The sequence below is a fragment of the Grampus griseus genome (assembly GCF_964374135.1).
Source record: "Grampus griseus genome assembly, chromosome: 5".
Taxonomy (NCBI): domain Eukaryota; kingdom Metazoa; phylum Chordata; class Mammalia; order Artiodactyla; family Delphinidae; genus Grampus; species Grampus griseus.
Window position 1 is genome coordinate 68,973,469 of NC_138998.1, and position 18,827 is coordinate 68,992,295.

At 37.9% G+C, this 18,827-nt stretch overlaps 1 protein-coding gene across 1 annotated transcript in view; it reads right to left on the bottom strand.

Moving 5' to 3' along the window:
• The window catches only part of LOC309823142 (putative cation-transporting ATPase 13A5), a gene marked incomplete at both ends in the record, with an annotated part of 101,348 nt that overhangs the window by 70,540 nt on the left and 11,981 nt on the right, over positions 1 to 18,827 (bottom strand). The window contains 8 exon segments of the mRNA XM_082655304.1: positions 5,375 to 5,417; positions 5,419 to 5,504; positions 8,077 to 8,146; positions 13,776 to 13,856; positions 13,961 to 14,031; positions 14,236 to 14,382; positions 15,060 to 15,125; positions 15,129 to 15,233. Coding sequence (XP_082511430.1) covers positions 5,375 to 5,417; positions 5,419 to 5,504; positions 8,077 to 8,146; positions 13,776 to 13,856; positions 13,961 to 14,031; positions 14,236 to 14,382; positions 15,060 to 15,125; positions 15,129 to 15,233 — 669 coding nt within the window.

Below are 18,827 nucleotides of genomic sequence, written 5' to 3' on the forward strand. Positions count from 1 at the left end.
CCTTGCAGGTTGGGTCAGATAAGGTTTTATTAACAAATGCTAACTGCTAATGGAATTAGTGTCATCATTTCAAAGAAGCCTTTTGCAATATTGCCATCAAGTCTGAAATTCTCGTGCCAGTCATTATTTTGAGTAAAGACATTCAGGGATTCTTTAAGGTGTAGAATCTGCATGTTTAAATTCCATTAAGGACTTTAAAATAAATATTAAGAAAATTACAAATAGAAAAAAAAGAATATCCAGTTTTGGAAGAGGAAAACTTTATAAGCAAAACAAGAAACCCAGAAGCCATAAAGAGAAAGAAACATATTTAACTAGACATATTTTATAAAGCTAGCAAAAGTCAAGGTCAAGAGAAAAAAGACTAAAAAATAAAACTTTTTCACCTATATGATGGATATAAACAGACAGTAAATAAAAATGCAAATCTCTTTTAGACAAAGGAAAGTGTGTGTCTAATCTCACTAGCAGTCAGGGAAATGTAAATTAAAACATCAATGAGATGCAATTAAAAAAAAGTATTGGATTGAAATTTTTAAATGTCGAGCTATAACACCTAATGCTGGTGAGGATCTGGGAAAATGAATATTCTCATATGTTGCTGATAGGAGAATGAATTATTTCATTTGGGGAAAATAACATTACAGTATTTATTAATATCCAAAACATACATATCTTTTGATTCAGCAACCTGGTTTTGATTGTTTTGCTGAAAAAAGAGTTGCAAACACTAATATGTAAGGCTACCTTACACTGTAGTTATGTTTAATTCAACATATTTGTGGTGGCAAAAATTGGAGAAGAAATCCCTTATTTTCCATAAAGAGGAGAATATTTGAATAAATTATGGTATACTATGGAATATCACATCATTATTTTGAAACATGATTTAGAATTATTTGTTTATAATGGTGGATGGCCATTATATATATTGTAAAGTGAAAAATGCAAGTTCCAGATAAACACACATAGGACAATTCTGTTTTGATAAAACAAATTAATAAATACCTAAATAAATCTCCATATAAACTTGTACTTCTGTGCACCTGATAGAGTAAAAAGAGTGAAAAATACGTTCAGCTGGTGATGACATGAATAAATAAATAAATAGATATATTTGGGATCTTTGTGCTTGAATTTGCCTTTGGTGTGTTCCTCTGTAACAACAGCTGTTAATTAAGCCTTTAGAATGCATAAAAATCACCTGTTATGAAACTGTTAAAAAGTGTAAATTCTTCTTATTCTGTAGATATTTTGATTTAATAGGTAAGAGTTTAGGAACTCAGGAATCTCAAGTAATTTTCTCACTGAAACATTGCCCTCTGGCCTATAGAATCAAACCTAACTTTTGCTACAACACTTCCCCTACTCCTCCACAGGAATTTCTAAATTTATTTGGGGTTTCCTTAAAGAAAGGTATGCCTGAGTTCCAAGTGAAGACATGGGCATTGTAAAGGAATTCTAAAAGAGAGACTGAAATTTGTCATAAAGATACAGATGGATACTGTGTAGGACAGAGACAATATCTAAGTCAGGGGAAATAGGTGGAAACATGCTAGGCGAGCATAATGTATCAAACAGTAGCACCACATTTCCTTGGGCCAAATTGACTGCAAGTAACAGAAACTTGTTAGGCTGCTTTAAGCAGAGGATGAGAATATATGAGGATGCAGGGATGTCTTAGGAAGGAACCAAAGGGTGGGAAGTACAGCCAAGTGTCCCAAGGAAGTTTCCTGAACAGGAACAGAAAACGCTGTGAGGAACAGGTGACTCTGTCTCTGCTGGACTGTGTATTGCTCACCTCTGTGTCTCACTGTGTATTTGGTTCACTCTTTTCCTCTCTTTCTCTGCAGAAGTTTTTTTTTTTTCTTTGCTTGTCCATACACAGGGATCAAGAGTGGTCACCCTGGTCCTAGCTATACGTCATTTTTCAGATCATTTTCCTAACAGAGTATGACCAGCAGCTTCAAGGCTTTATTCCAGGATCTCAGGCAAAAAGATACGTTGCCATCACGCCTGTTGTTGGATTGGCTCCCACTGGTCGGGTGCCCCCTGTTCCAACTAGCTGTGCCAGTGGAAGGAGAAAGCCACATGGAACAAACCAGGTGTGGGCTGTCAGCTCTGGGCTCTGGGTACACCCAGTTTTCAGAGGAGAGGAGTAGTGGTGGAGCACTGCCCCAGAATCTGTGTATTTCGTTCCATACTTGTCTGAGAATAGGAGGCTGGGAAGAGTAACCCAAGTTCCTGGGTCCAGCCCCCCAGTAAAGTCCATCTGTACTTCATGTTCTTGGGTTTCGTGAGCTACTGGTGCATATTTATAATCCATATGCCTGTTGTGATTAAGGGGGTTTAAACAGGTTTCTATTATTTGTCCACATCCTGACTGAGTAGTCTATGTGGCTAGTTAGTCCAAAATTAATAGGGTCCTGTAGGAATTGAGTCCAGTCTCCAAAACGTGCTCCCACGTTCCCAGTGGCCAGAAAGTTTCTTATGAGTGTTTTAAAGTTTCCAAGAGCCCTTTTTTCATGCCTTATTGGTGGCCCTGGCACAATGATAGAACCCTAAAAAGGTGGGACCTAAAGAGACAGAGTTTAACCTCCACTATTTACAGCTGAGGAAAGCGAGTCCAGGGAGGAGAAAAGAGATCCCAGAGCCACACAATAAATGAGTCAGTGGTGGTTAGAAGCCCTGTCCTGGGATGTTCCTGTGCTACTTTCTTGTTCAGGTTATCCCTCCTCCCTTCAGTCTCTGTGCCTCCTTCCATCGTTCCATAATCTACTTTCCCCACTCCAAGAACAGTAATAAAAACAGCAACAGCCGTAACAGTAACAAAAGGTAACATTTGATGAGTGCCTACTAGGTACCAGGAACACAAGTAATTCAGATGCATTGTTTCATTTACTTTTCTTGACCGTAACATTGAACACAAACACACATATCTTACAAATAAGGAAGGTGACCATTAAAGTGTCAAGTAACAAATAGCGTCAAGTAACACAAATAGGAGTAGTGAGCAGGGAATTTTAACTTGACTAGATAAGATCTCCCTGCCAAAGTCCTCAGAGCATTCTGTATTTTTCCTCAGAACCCTGAGATGGTTTGCGATGATATACTCAGGTGATTGTGTGTCTATGTATTCCCAATAGAGGGAAGCACATGGGAGAAGACCTGTATTCACTGAGGTTTGACATCAGCCAGAAAGCATAAGAGTGGCTCGTAGGTATCAAATTAGATATTCCATTAAAACAAAGATTTCTCAAAACCCAGGAACTAGAAATTTGATATGGGGGCTTCACGTTACATACCTCTATCAAATGACAAAGGTAAACGTTTGGGACACGATAATTTCTTTCCTATTGTGGCCGAGCAGAAAGTGCCAGATCCTTTATTGTCCTGGTGTTTATTTTCCTTCTTTTGTTCAAATGCTCAGAGTTCACCAGAAGGACAGTCACTCTGCCCCCTGACTTGGCAGCCAGACAGAAAGGAATTGCCACCATCAGAGGCAGGTTACTGATCACTGTTAATATTTTTGTGATTTAAATTTGTTCATGAAGAAACGCACTAGGCACTCATTTTTTTAAAAAAAGAAAAAGCCAAGGGGGCTTCCCTGGTGGCGCAGTGGTTGGGAGACCGCCTGCCGATGCAGGGGACGCAGGTTCGTGCCCCGGTCCGGGAAGATCCCACACGCCGCGGAGCGGCTGGTCCCGTGAGCCATGGCCGCTGAGCCTGCGCGTCCGTGAGCCTGCGCTCTGCAACGGGAGAGGCCACAACAGTGAGACGCCTGCGTACCACAAAAAAAAAAGAAAGAAAAAGTCAAAAAAACAAAACAAATAAATAAATAAAACAAAGCGCTTCTAGTCCTCACTCTCTAGCTCAAAGTGTCTCCATTGACTTAACTTTTCATTTTTAGGTCCTGTTTTCTAACTCTTTAAATATATATTGCGTTTCTTTCATTTCTCATCAAACACTTCATAGCTCAAAATTTGTAGCATCTAAAACCAGACAAAAAGCCAATCTTAGATCTAATATTTGCTGAGTGACTGAAACAGAGTAAAAATAAAAGATCTCTTTCAGCTGGGCTTGTCTAAAAGCCTCCATGTCTGCCTTACTGACATGGGCCCAGACTTTACTCTGCTGATGGTTAGAATTCAGCTCTCCTCTCACATGTAGGTTTGACTTTCTTCCCCAGCTATGTGCTACTTTGGAAAGTGCTTTCTGCTAAGGAAATATTGCACGTGCAATAGAATTTCATTTATGAGGAGCCGGAAGCCCTGACTCTGTCACAAACCCACTTTATGACCTGAACAAGCTCCCTTGTTTGTTTCCCCTGGAAATCTTAGTTTCCTCTTCTCTAGATGAAGGATGAAGTTTGAGAAAACTAGGTGATTTCAACAGTTCAATAGGGTTGACAGGTGGATACAGGTACCATTGTTCCCTGTGTCTAAAAAGCCAATTTCACAGTCAAGTTTTCAAAAATATACAACAAATACAGTGAGACGTCCTTTGGATGTTGCCTCATAATTTAGCCTGATGCATTTTTTTTTTTTAAAGAAGATGTTGGGGGTAGGAGTTTATTAATTAATTAATTTATTTTTGCTGTGTTGGGTCTTCGTTTCTGTGCGAGGGCTTTCTCTAGTTGTGGCAAGCGGGGGCCACTCTTTATCGCGGTGCGCGGGCCTCTCACTGTCGCGGCCTTTCTTGTTGCAGAGCACAGGCTCCAGACGTGCAGGCTCAGTAGTTGTGGCTCACAGGCCTAGTTGCTCCGCGGCATGTGGGATCTTCCCAGACCAGGGCTCGAACCCGTGTCCCCTGCATTGGCAGGCAGATTCTCAACCACTGTGCCACCAGGGAAGCCCTAGCCTGATGCATCTTAAGCAAAGTAGTAGAACATTTTCTAGAAAGATGCTGTGGGAAAATGAGATTCAGAAGGGCTGTGGTAAGTAATATTCAGCTAGATTCCACTTCTGAATGTGTTGCTATACCATTTATAAGACTGATTTTCTTTAAAAGGAGGATTTTAAATAGCTGTAAGATGAACAGCGATAGTAAGAGAGACGGACAGGTACTATGCTGTCATCATTAATCCATCACTGTTTTCTTTCCCACCATGCTCAGACACAGCCTCAGAGTCCTGCTAAACATTGTATTCAGTGCAGCCATCAGTTGATAATAAGAGTTTGCAAAGATGTTTAAATCTACCTAGCATTCCTGAAGCCCTCCTCCTGAGGTCCCGTATTTAGTAAGCCCTTGCTTTTTCTTTTGTTATGACTTATGTTTAACAAAGCAACTCTTTGCTTTCAGTGGAAAGGCCATAGGTTTGGCTTCTTGTGCAGCTAGAAGCTAAATAGAATCCAGCTACGATTTCTGTTCTTACCTGTCGCAAATCGTACACACTTAAGACAATGGAGAGAACAGATGATGATGGCCACTGAGTATTCGATGTAACCCTGAGACAGCCACAAAGTGAGGGTAAAGGCTTGAAACACGTAGTATAGATTTAAAACCTATGAAGGTATGAAAAGAGCATCTGGGTCACTTGCATGGACCATAGCGGCAGTCAAGATGATGTCATTTCTTTATAGAATTTTTTCTTCCATTTTTACAACATACAACAATAGAATTCACTTAGAACTCCGTTAATTTCAGTAGAGACAATGTCAAGCACATAAAATGTGATATAGTAGAAGCAAATTTATTTTAAGCACTCAGAGCCATGCCCACAAATTGATCATTCTTATTTATTTTGAATTTTCAAAAATATTTGACCAATAACAAAATCTAACATTTTACCTTTTTAAACAGATGTACCCACAATGGAGAAGACACATGATTCAGACTCTTTTAAAAACAAACTTCAATTTTGAACTTTTTATTGCAGGTTTCTTTTTCATGTAATCACATGCTGCCAATGTAGTCAAGTTGTACAATGAAAATTAAAGATTCCACTTTTATCCAGGTCATTCATTTACAAATAACATACTCTCATGTCACAGGTCTTAGTAAGATCCTCTGAGAGTCAGTCGAGTCAGCATGGACCTTCCCTTGAACAAAGAGGGAAGGTCTTACCCAGGGAAGGGAAGCGTCTTATCCAAAGATGCAGTGAAAATCATGGGCAGAATTTGTCACCAGCCCCAAAGATGGTCATCCATGTAGGTATTTTTGGTCTCTTAATAAGATCTTCAACTTTTTAAATTCCCTCAACTGTCCCCATTTTGGTCTTGCTGACTTCACTGTTAATAATAATAACAGAGAGGGCAAACCCCAGGGAGCTAGAGAAGGTCACATGACCTACACACAGCTTGAATGAAGAGTCCATCTGAGCAAAGCAAGGATTCTTTTCTTGATGACGTGCTCTTTATAATTATTATGAATTAGATGAAATAGTACCTAAAACCACTGCCGCTTTTTCTTACTTCTACTTTCTATAATTCTCTAATATATTAAATAAACTTCTACCTTAGTCCTAAAAATGAACTGACATCTGGTTAATAAGTTAATAGGATATATCTTAAAAGTTTCTTAAACTCTTGGATATATTTTGCACATTAAAGAAGCTTGTGTTCCTTAATGTTTTTATAATTTCCGTTGCAACATGTTTTCTTACAAATTATAGCTCTTCTGTCTGCTTGGCATAAAATGCTTTAATTGTATATTACACATTTGAGATAATATGATTTCGAGTTTGTATAAACTCAGTAGAAAATTGGTTAAATACTTCTTGCAGAAGAAACAACACCATTTAATTTAGTTCCCTTATTCAATATTCTTTTGAAACCAAATGTGAAGACATAGCTTTACTTTTTTTTTCCTACTAAAGGCCTAATTCATAAGTGCCAGAAAATATTAACACTCTTTTCAAAATAGACTAAATTGACACTTGAAAGAGTCTTTGGTAATTTGAAAATGTACTTGAATAAGAAGTTTAAAAAGCATCCTGCTTTTTTAATAGTAAGAGAGATCGTGCATATGTGGAGGCATGGGGTATGGGGGAAATCTCAGTGCCTTCCAATCAATTTTGCTGTGAACCTAAGACTGCGCTAAAAAAAGTCTAAGAAAAATTTATTTTAAAAAATGGTCACGTTAAAAACCCAAATGACCATCTTTGTGGATTAGAAATAGACTAGAAACATGCAGCACTGAGTGGGGACTGATCGATCAGTCTGTTGGTTTTCATACAAGGACTGGAGATCAATGACTAGGAGCTCAATGCTAGGAGGAATAAGCGTCCCACAAGTGGCAGGGGACAAAACCAGCCTTGCGCCAGAGCAGAGGCTGAGAAAAGTCACAACCAGCAAGGATTCACCAGCAGAGGGAGGAATAGGAGAGACAAGTTGGTGATGCAGCTGTGAACTTGGCCAAGTCCCAAGCTAGCTCGGGGCCTGCATCGAACAGATCCCCAAGGGACAGAACACAAACCTCCAACACAGGCCCTAGTTCTGAACTGGGGACACATGGGGACTAATAAGAACAACCAAAAAGGGAGAGTGAGCACAGAGAGGAAGAGAAATGGAAGAAGGGAAAGTCCCACCCAAGCTGAGCTTACCGAAAGCAATAACTTCGAAGCATACAGAGAAAATATTCTAAAACAAACAAACAAAAACACCAACCAAGGAAGAAGTCACTCTCAAGAAAATGGATATAATAGAGTGATAGAACAGTATGAAAAAGACCAAAATAATCCTTTCTCAATCCTCAAAGAGATCATGAAATAATAACAACCCTCCCCACTCCCCCCACCCATCACAACCACCATAAAACACTGAAAAGAACAAAACGAACAAACAGGAGAGTATGAAACGGGAATCTGTCCCTCACACTGGGAAGGGATTTGAATTTAAAACAAGTGGTTATTGAAAAGGGCCAGTTAGAATTCCTGGTATAAAATATATATATTTATTGAAATAATAATAAAAAAGAAAACCTCAATAGACAGGAAACACATAAACTAAAGTCACCGGGAATAATAAAAAAAAGTTGCACAAAACACAGACTTTTGTCTACATCGATTTCTCTGAGTACTAGAAAGAAAAAGGAAAAAACAGGAGTTTATTTTCAAAAATAAACGAAAACAGTTACCTGTTTAACAAGCAGCTTCCACGTGGGTTGGAGTTCAACCTCAATGGCATTTGACCCCCACACTAATCTTCTGTAGGAGATTGATCATCTATTAGTGTCACAGCTACATGCTCATATTAATAAGTGAGTACAGACCACTCTAAGCAGGAGTCCCTTCTCTACCCTTTAGGGACTTTTTGTCTTCAATCAAAAATTAACGTGCCAATCTCAAAATACTAATATATTTTTAAATGAAAGTTAGTACATGATGGACAAAGTTGTTTTTCTGGTTAAAATATATCTTAAGTACAGTACAACTCAAGAATCAAAATGAAATTAGAAAGGCATTTTGAGTTTTTTAAAAAAAATAATTTGATTATATTCTAAGAGCAGCTAAAAAGACACAGATATGAAGATATTCCTAGAATTCTCAGGCATTCTAGACTGCCCTTGATGTTGGAGATCATGTCTATCTTACCTTGATATCTCCAACACCTAGGACAGGTCCTTAGCATATGAACTCAATGAATACATGAAGGAATGAGCCAATGAAGTGCAAGATGGTATATGGTCCTCACGGCTAACAACTTGTAAATCCACACATATGTACATTACAATAAGAAGCCCTCAGGGAGGGATAAATTAAGAGGTTGGGATTAACATATGCACACTATTAACATATGCACACTATTATATATAAAATAGAAAATCAGTGAGGATCTATTGTATAGCACAGGGAACTCTACTCAATACTCTGTAATAACCTATATGGGAAAAGAATCTGAAAAAGAATAGATATATGTACATGTATAACTAAATCACTTTGCTGTATGCCTGAAACTAACACAACATTGTACATAAACTATACTCCAATATAAAATAAAAATTTAAAAAAAGAAGTCTTTGTGTTTGCATAGCAATTTACAAAGTTCTTACAAAAGATTCTCTCATTTGATCATCACAATAGTCCAAAAGATGTGGTACATGTATACAATGGAATATTACTCAGCCATTAAAAAAGAATGAAATAATGCCATTTGCAGCAACATGGATGGACCTCTATGAGACCTGAGAGTCCTGTCTCACCGGCTTGAAGTCCTCAGAATGTCCGCCAAATAAACATAATTCTCAACTTTTAGGTTGTGCGTTGTTTTTTCAGTTGACAGCCATGTTTGAATCACAGACAGGCATGCCCCTTGCTACTTCATCTATTCCACTGTCTCTTGCCAAAAAGTATTGCATGTTTAGGGAATTGTGTACTCATCTCAATCTCAGCACAAGCCAAGCAGAATTTTCAGGGACAGTGACCAATGGCTGAGCAACCGGAAGGAATATGAGGTTTGAAGCTGGGTCACATGAACAAAGTTCCAAGGAACAAAGGAGAGGACATGCCCTGACTTTAGAAACCTGACGAGCTGGCAGGGGAAAAAGAAGCCCTAGAATTATTCCAGGTGGCCTCACAAAACTAAATAGTCAGAATGAAATTAAGTAGACTTGCCTAATATTCAGAACCATTCATTAGGGGAATAATTGCTTCGGACGTAGAAGGTCCCTCTCCAAAGAGATGGAAGGATTTCTTAACAGGGGAAGTGATGAAGGGCATCTCTGCACTGGCTAGGAGCTGTGCTTGAAGGAGCACCATGAGATATTAGTAAACCTGCTGGAAGGTATTTCTGAAAAACCAAGCATGAATGACTAGGAGTATTTTCTTTGGCGATGGTCTCTATCTCTTTTCAATGTGATGATTTGTTCATTCATTCATCCATTTATCAATTTATTCACCAAATAATTGTTGAGAATATGTTTTTTGCTAGGCCCTTTAGGCTCCACATGGTGAAGACTAGGCTGGGGGTCCTCAAAGAGGCAGGAGGAGCATGTCAGAATCACTGGTGAGCATCTTCAAACTGCATGTGACCGCTCGGCTTCCATTCTGATAAGCCACCAGTAGAGTCCTTGGCAGGGAGGGAGGCCTGTAGTTTTCCGAACAGTTAATACTAAGCCTCAGGATTCTGGCATGACCCGTTTCTATGAACTGTGGAATTTTTAGGGAGCGGGTTTATTAGGGTTTGAAAAAAGTTCCCAGGTGATTTTGCTAGCTAATCCCTCACTCCCCTAACATACCCACTTTCTAAAGGAAGGGAGAGCTAAGAAATTCACAGATGCATAGAAACGGTACCCAATTTCTGGGATTTGGGTATGGTTGTAGAGTATAACACGTATGTTGGTCTTAGAGCCTTCCCATTAAAAAATAATAATAATAACAAGATAGGCATGTTTTGAGAAACTGCTTTCGGGGGAAACATTCCCTATTTTAGCAGTACTTGAACCTGCTTCTATACTTTATAATTTGTACAGAGAGGATCCGTTTTACAAATGACAAAATGATTTTCTTTTTTCACATTAGTTCTTATCTGTGACCTGTCTATTTCATTTCCTAAAGCACATTTTCAGATAACCTCAAGTTCTTGCAGGGTTTCAAGCCCTATATGTGAGCTAAGTGAGATGCTTCTCATCAGCTTTTGGGGAAAGTGCCTGGAGCATTCCCAGGCATGAAGATCCAGAAAGCAGAGGACCAGGAGGGCATCTGGGGGTAGGTGGGGATGGAGAAATCCCAGGATCTCCAGAGAGACCCAGGACTAAGGCTTACTCGCGCTGCCATAAGGTTTTGCTCTGAAACAAGGCCTTAGAGTTAAGTGATTTTATACTTTGAGTGGATTCAGAGCCATAGAACCATGGGTTATATTTTTACATAAATTATTGACTTCTAACCAAACGCTAAGATTTGAGACAATCTCATTGGATTCCAGAAGAATGAGTAAAGCCTGTCTCTTCTACTCCAACCAAACCTTGCTTGTTCTTTTCTCAAAGAACTGATCTGATGGGTGAGTATCTATATGTGGGCTGTATTCTAAGGATGGAGCTTTCCAAGGGGAAAAGGTCATGGTCTATAGGCACAATTTCTTTTCTGACGTTTGCTTCCCACAAGACCTGAGGAGTAAGAGAAAAGGGTTTCGTAGCAGCCCTAAATCTCTTTCTCTCTCCCCCGCCTTCCTCTTGCTTCTTTTCTCTCTCTCTTCTCCTGGAACAGCTTCCACCAGCTTGGAGCTGAAGCGTTGATGGCAAATCCACCCTCTTTTGCTGCTGTCACTCAGATTTCTTTCCTCTGGTACTAACAGGCATGCCTTTTTTCTCAGTGGTGTGACAAGTGTTGAGAATTAAGTTTGGTCCTGCAGAATCACCAAGCCAATTATGAGTATCACTTTCACAGCTCCACATTCAGCAATGTCACACTGAAATCAGCCATGGTTGGAGTATTCCCATTAGAGACATTAGCAAACCTTAGCCACCAAAATTTTTTTCTTCTGGAGTTCTGGGTTACCAACAAGGCAATTGGTCTGGAGCTAACCCCTGATTAGGACGTGCCTAGATCTCTACTGCCAGAAAGTTCTCCTTCAGGAGGCTAAATAAAGGAGGCAAAGGTAAATAAGCTAAATAAAGGTGGGCTAAGTGAAAAGATGAAGGGTCACTCAACTTAAAAACTGTCCTAATAGGAAGACAGCTTGGATGAATGAGGGATGAGGTAAGTGTGTATTTTCCATAGGGCCCTGTGTCCCTGCGGTAAGAGAATTACCCCAAGTGTCTATGGACTTGTCTGGGACAGGCACTAAGATGCGAAGTTGTGTTCGGTTCATGAATGAATGAAGGTAGGGGCAGGGAACCTCCTGGAATAATTTTCCTGCTTTCTTCCTGATGCCCTCTGGCAATTTCTCTCCAGAGTAAAATTATCACAGCTGATGTCTTGTTTGCTTTTTGCTACAAGAAAGTGAGACTATGAACATCTGTGCATTTTCTCTTTGCCTTGCTGCTATGAAGCCTGAAAGAGGAAGTTGTGTTTAGATTTTGTGGCTTTTTATGATCAGAGATTTCTGTGTATCCCTCTTCCTTTATTTCTTTTACTGAGTCCTTGCTTTTCCTGCAAGCAAGCTCGAATTGATTTAGGAAATTGATAAGCTGTCATTCAACCAACTAATCAATCACAATAAATTTTTGGAAAAAGCATTTAGTCTTACACTAAAATATAAAAGGGAAAACTGGTGGGGGAGCGGGGGAATGCTCCATATTCTACTTGCTTTCTTTACTCTCCAAAGAGAAAAACCCACAAAATAAAATGTGGCTCAATGATTCTAAGGAGATTGTCTCCTCTAGTCTTCATATTTGGGAAACTATATTCTGTGTCTTGCTTATTAGATTGTCAAGTTCTTTACTGTGTGGACCAGATTTAAATTTAATTATGTATGATGTTTACTAAAGATTGGCACTTGATAAATAAGGACAAACATGAGGTAGCTACAGGATGGGAAATCTTTCCTGTGGAAACGGTTTCCTAGGCAGAGTATATCTATATTTATCAACTAGATTTCCTAAATGGATCAATCCTTTAAATGTCCTGTGCTTAATGCTATTAAAGCAGTATGTTTTTAATGACTTTGAAAACTTCTTGTATTTCAGTGTTTTAAGCATTGTATCTGAAATCTTATATAATGATACCATCTCTAAGGCACTTTGTAATATTGTCATAATCTAGATGCCTGGTTCATTTTGCATAGCGTTCAGTCAGAGGGAAGACTTGAAAACAATAACAGATCAGTAGCTCGCAGGCTTGGTGTGAATACAAATTATGGGGGTGCTTGCTAAAAATGCAGTTTCTTTTCTTACCACCACCCCAGCTTCTACCTACTAAATCAGAATTATGGAGGAGAACCCAAGAACCTGTATTTTAAGTACAAGATTACTTCTTAGCTTGAGAATTTTTGTTTCTGACTAACTGTGAAGATGGTCAGGCACATCCTTCTTCTTGTCCCTAAAACTGGGCAAGAAATGAAGGTGATTATTAAGATTCCTGGGAAGGCTTGCAATGGTTTACTTTCAGTCACCAGGATTCGCCATTTCAAATTACAGATGAGGGAAGCAGGGACTCTAGGTCACTGTGAGTTAACAAGGAGCCTAAGAATTTCCTGTGCTACTATTATACTATGATTTTCTAATCTATTGGCATCTATAGATCTCATTCTCATAATTGTACCACTATTCTTTGTCTCTCTTTCCTTCCAGTCAGTTAATGTCTCTGAGACGATGACTAAGTCTTATTTATCCTTAGGTCCCTTGTGCCTTGCGAAACGCCTGGCATATTAGAGTTTAGTTCACAGATCAATGAATGCATTTACTTATTCATTCCTTCCACACATATCTATTGAGCTTCTACCATGAATCAGGCGCTGTTCTAGGTTCTGTAAATAACAGTGGTGAATGACACAATTAACTGAGCAAACAAAATCCTTCTCTCCAGGGCTGGTTCTCCATAGTAAAATGCAATCATCATATTGTCTTTCTGTCTCTCAGAGGATTTGGAGGATTAAGATGCTGATGTTTATGAAATGACTCAAGATTTTTTGAGGAAAGAAAAGACAACACAGAGAATACTGTTCTATAATCCTGAGAGAAAAGATCAAATGTTATTTGCTTGTACTATTCTTTCGGTCTTTTCTTTTTAATTAGTGTGCCTAAGATGAGAATAAGTTACGACATCTCTCTGATGCCAGTAAATGAGCTGGGGTTATATGAAGCTGATGAAACATTATGCCAACAATTCACTGATCATAAGCAATGTGGTATCTCCATTTCTGCTGGCAGAGTTTACTCCAGGAGTACCACAGCCCCACCTGACCTCTTGTTCTCCACCGGTCAGACCCAGTCCAAACGTATGATGGATGTTGTAGCAGGTGCTGTTATCTTCCAGCAACCTAGGGTGTGGTCAGGACAGGAACCGTACTTCAGTTCATGGTACTTAACAAATCAGTGTTCTTCCCGTAGATCCTGATGAGTGCTGATGAAAATTCGGACTTACCCAACTTTCTGAAACCTCTTCTCCAAGTGGTTCCAAACATACCTGATTTTCTGCACTTGGATACATTGCAAATGCAATTACAAATGTAATAGCAAAGTTGTCATTCACCCATCAGGGGAGGTGACGGTTGTCTATTACATGCAGCTCTCACTTTCCTTGATACGTAGCTGTAATTCCCAGCCCAGCAGTGTGATTTTCAGAACTTTCATCCAATAAATACATTATTTTCTTGTAACAAAAACATGCCATAACATTGTACTCTTAAAATCACTTACTTTTAATTCTGGCTTCAGTATGGCTTGGTTTATGACAGAGTGGTAGTCAGCCAGCAGGGGTTCTTCTGGGTTCTTGCTTACAGGAAACTTCAGTGTGGATAAGTAGAGGCAGATTACCTTCTTCCTCATATGTCTTTGAAATTCATCCTAGAGAAGAAAATCCAGCCCATAAATTCTCCAATGTTGTTCAATAAAGCACTCAATCAACCAAATACCTACCAAGTGGTAGACCAGTTGTTCCCAAAGTTTGAGCTGCAGATAAGAGCATCAGCATTATCTTGGAACCTGCTACAAATGCAGCTTCTCAGCCTCACCCCAAACCTACTGGATCCAATATTCAGCAGTCTCTGTTTTAAAGATCCTTCCAGGTAATTCTGATTTGGACTAAAATTTAAGAACCACTGTGCTAGGGAATAAAGAGAAAGATACACTTTGCAAGAAACTTTATATCTAGAAAATAGTTTCCAGCTATCTTAAAATCACACCTTGATGTGTAAAATGTATAACTTCCTCAAAATACATATTTCTGAAAAACTGAACAATCATTCCCATGTTATGTCTTTAAGAGTTATAACACGGACAGCCACTGCTCATGTAATGGCTAAGGGCTCTCACAATGAGCCTGACATGGTAGAAATTTCTCCAGGCCGATGTGGAGGAAATGCCCTTCATTCCTGAGTCAAAATAAGACACAGCAAAGAGACGGCAGAGATAGTTTTGCCATCTCCTATTTGTGGACAGGGAAACTTAAATAGAGGAGGATCCACTCTGGAATGCTGGCCATCACAGGCTGTGCAATAGATGCAACACAGAAGGACATGCACCGTTGTCCTTAGCAAAATAGTGTCTGCTTCTTGCAAGGAGCATGGGATACAGTTGGCCCATACCCTTCACTGCGGCTTCCAGTAGAATAACAGGAGAAGGACCCCACAGGTCAGCACGGATGTTATGAGGCAGAGAGCTCTGCGTAGATTCTGGGTCTGGTAACCAAATACCTCCTGGAGAGTAAATAAAAGATTTACTCTATTTTTTTCCCACATAAAAACTCATTCTGTTCCAAGACACACAAACGTTACATTCAGGGGTTGGTTGAGAAAGAAATCTAGTTTTGGCTGGTTGAATCAGATTGATTGCATACAGCTGTCAGCTGATATAATTTAAAAAATTCCAGGAAGGACTCATTTTGCTACCTTGGCACATGGAACTAAAACATTAGGAGCAAGGAATGGACAGACTTATTTGGTTCTAAATACTTATAAGAGTCACCTCAGATTTATAAAATACTTCATGTTTTGGATCATATTTACTTCTTTTAGATATAAGGTTTTTAAAAAAATTATTAATGTGAAGTTACTGGAGGAAGATGATAAAATTATGACCAATGTGATCCATACTTATATATCTTGCTTTATTCAGATTCAGATTTGTTTTATAATAATATGATTAAGAAGGATTGAGAGTGTGCATAAGTGTACTGATTTCTAAAACAGTAGGGCAATATAAATTATGAGATTATTTGTGGACATGAAAAACTTTCAAAAGACAGCTTATAGGTATTTACCCTGAGAGTAACATGCTGAAATATTTCTATTTTTAATAATAGGCTAGTTAATGTTTGTCATGAATTGAGTAAAGACTTGAGATGTGGTTTTAGGGGAAGATAACTAGCCAAAAACAATAGATTTGCTTAATCAAAGGTAATTTTTAGTTTCCATCTCCTACAATGAAGTTTCACAGCATTGTTTTTTAAATTTCAAAAACTAGATATTTAGTGTGAAGACCCAGAGGGCTCCTGAGTATGAATGACATTGTTACTCTACCATTATTTTACTTTCTGGTGTTATTTTGTGTGTGTGTGTGAGTGTGTGTGTGTGTGTGTGTGTGTGTGTGTGTGTGTTCTAAGACTGAAATCCCGGGTCCAGATCATAGGGCTATAATGTCAAGAAGATAGGATTTTACTGAGTTTCTATAGCACTTTCAGTGATGGAATCTCCTGAATTTTATGCCAGTTTAGATCATGCTATAATAAATCTCTTGTCTTAATTCTTTGGAAAAGTTTTCATCTTCACTATGGTCATTTTCATTAATATTTTCTAATAAAGAACTCTGTGGTAGATTAACATTTCAATAACAGTTGTTGAAAGTAACACTTAGACATATTGAAAAGGTCACAGGCTTAAGAAGCTAAGACATAAGTTTGAGTCACCACTGTGCTAGTTTTCAACTATGTGAACTTAGGTAAATCATTTCACCTCTAGGGAATCCCAATTTCCTCTTCTACAAAACAATTAGAAATATGTGCCTTACAGGGTACTTGTGCTCAAATGAGATAATGTCACCTTAAGTGTTCTGCAAAGTAATTAAAATGTTAAGAGTTCCTTTCCACTACTCCTCAACACAATCACCTACCTGGGGAAACAATGACCGTTAAGTTTAGTGATGCTGCCACTCTATTTGGAGATTATTCATGATAAGATTTAAATGTAACTTAGAAACATGTGTTCACTGTGCTTTTAAGCATATTTTCAGTTGGATCTCCTTTCTCTCTCCTCTCTTTCCTCTGATTCTGTAAACCTGTTTTGGTTTTATTTGTGAATTATAGGTTTATTAGACTCAAATAAAAAGTATATGCCAGTTCACATATTATGTCATAAATATGCATTCTTTTACAAAGTTATTTACAGGGGCTATTGCCAAAGCCAAGGTGTGTGCAAAATAGAAGCAGAACAGTTGGAATTTTAGTCCAGCTTGTAGCTGAAATGAACACATTTCAGGAAAATGGCTTTCCTTTTTTCTGTTTACTTACACACAGCAGTGGCATTGGTAATCATAATTCTGATTCCCCTTCAGGTCTTTTCCATACTTTTTTTTTTATTCAAAAAGGAACTCACAATGCTATCAAGACTGCAATGAAATCACTATAGCTACACACTGCTAACAACCTTATAAACTGGAGTAATTCTTTAGGGAAAGCAAGGTGACAAATTGTACTAAGAATTATAAAGATGTTTCTATCCCTTGAATCAGTAATTCTGCACTAAAAAATATACCCAAAGGAAATAATACAGAAAGTGGAAAGTGATGTATATAAAGATGTTCAGCACAGCATTATCTGTAATAGCAAAATTATTAGAAGAAATAAATGATAGCTAATCATTCAATAAGATGTGGGTCAAAACAATGGGCTATTGTGGGGCCATTAAAAACAAAATATATGAACTCAATGTAGAGTTATGGGACATTATATGATATAATGCTAAGTGAAGGAAAGAACATAGAACAGATAAAGTAGATGGAAAACAAATAGCAACATTATGAACTTTAACCCAACTCTACCAGTAATTCCATTAAATGTAAATGGCCTTAATTCTATGACTGAAAGCAAAGATTGTCAGACTACATAATAAAAGAAGATCTACTATATGCTGTTTACAAGAGACACACTTTAAATATAAAGAAGCAGATAGATTATAAGGATAAAGAAGGGAGAAATGTATCATGCAAAGACTAACAAAAGAAAATCAGTATAGCTATATTAATATCAGACAAAACAGACTCTAAGAAAAGAAATATTATGAGAAAAAGAAGGACAAAGATCCATTCAACAGAGAGACATAACAATCTTAAATTTTTGTGTACCTGTAAGCATAGTTTCAAAACTTATAAAGCATAATTGATAGAACTTAAATTTGCTCTCATCATTGAAGATTTTAACACATAAGGAAGGAAATAAAGATAAGAAGAGAAATGAATAAAATAGAAAGCAGACATACAATAGAGACAATAATGTCAAATTTATACTTTGTGAGGTTAATAAAATTGATAAACTCAAATAAATCTGAGTATTTTTAAGGTTATAAAAGAAAATGAATGTGTAGCTAAAAGCCTTTCTACCAAAAAAAAAGAGAAAAAAACTAAAAAACAAACTTCAAGCCCAGATGAGTTGTGAATCCTTTCAAATATTTAAGGTAAAAATGATACCAATCTTTCACAAACTCTTTCATAAATAGAGGTGGGAATGCTCCCAAGTCATTTTATGAGGCGAGCATACTCAGATACCAAAATCTGATAGGTATGTTACAAGAAAGGAAAATTACAAGCTAAGATCTGTCAGAAACATGGATGAAATAATCCTGAAATATATCATCTAACTAACTCAGTGATATATTAAAAAGGTGATACATCATTACCAAATGGAATTTATTCTAGGATTACAAGGACTTGAAAATCACTGTATTTGGTATGTTAACTTTCAGGAGGAAAATTATAAGGTGATCTCAATAGATACAGAGAAACTTTCATAAAATTCAACACCAATACATTAAGAAAAAACTGAAAGAAACCTCTCAGCAACCTAACAAGAGATAGGAACATCTTTCAGCTAACATCATGCTTAATGATAAAATATAGGCCTCTCCTGAGATCACAAGAAAATAAGGTTATCAACAATCACCACTAATATCCAGTATAGTATTGGAAGTCTTAACCAGTGCAGTAAGGCAAGAAAAAGAAATAATGTTTACAATAATTGGAAAATGAAAAGTAACAATACTGTATTATATACTTGAAAGTTGCTAAGACAATAAGTCTTA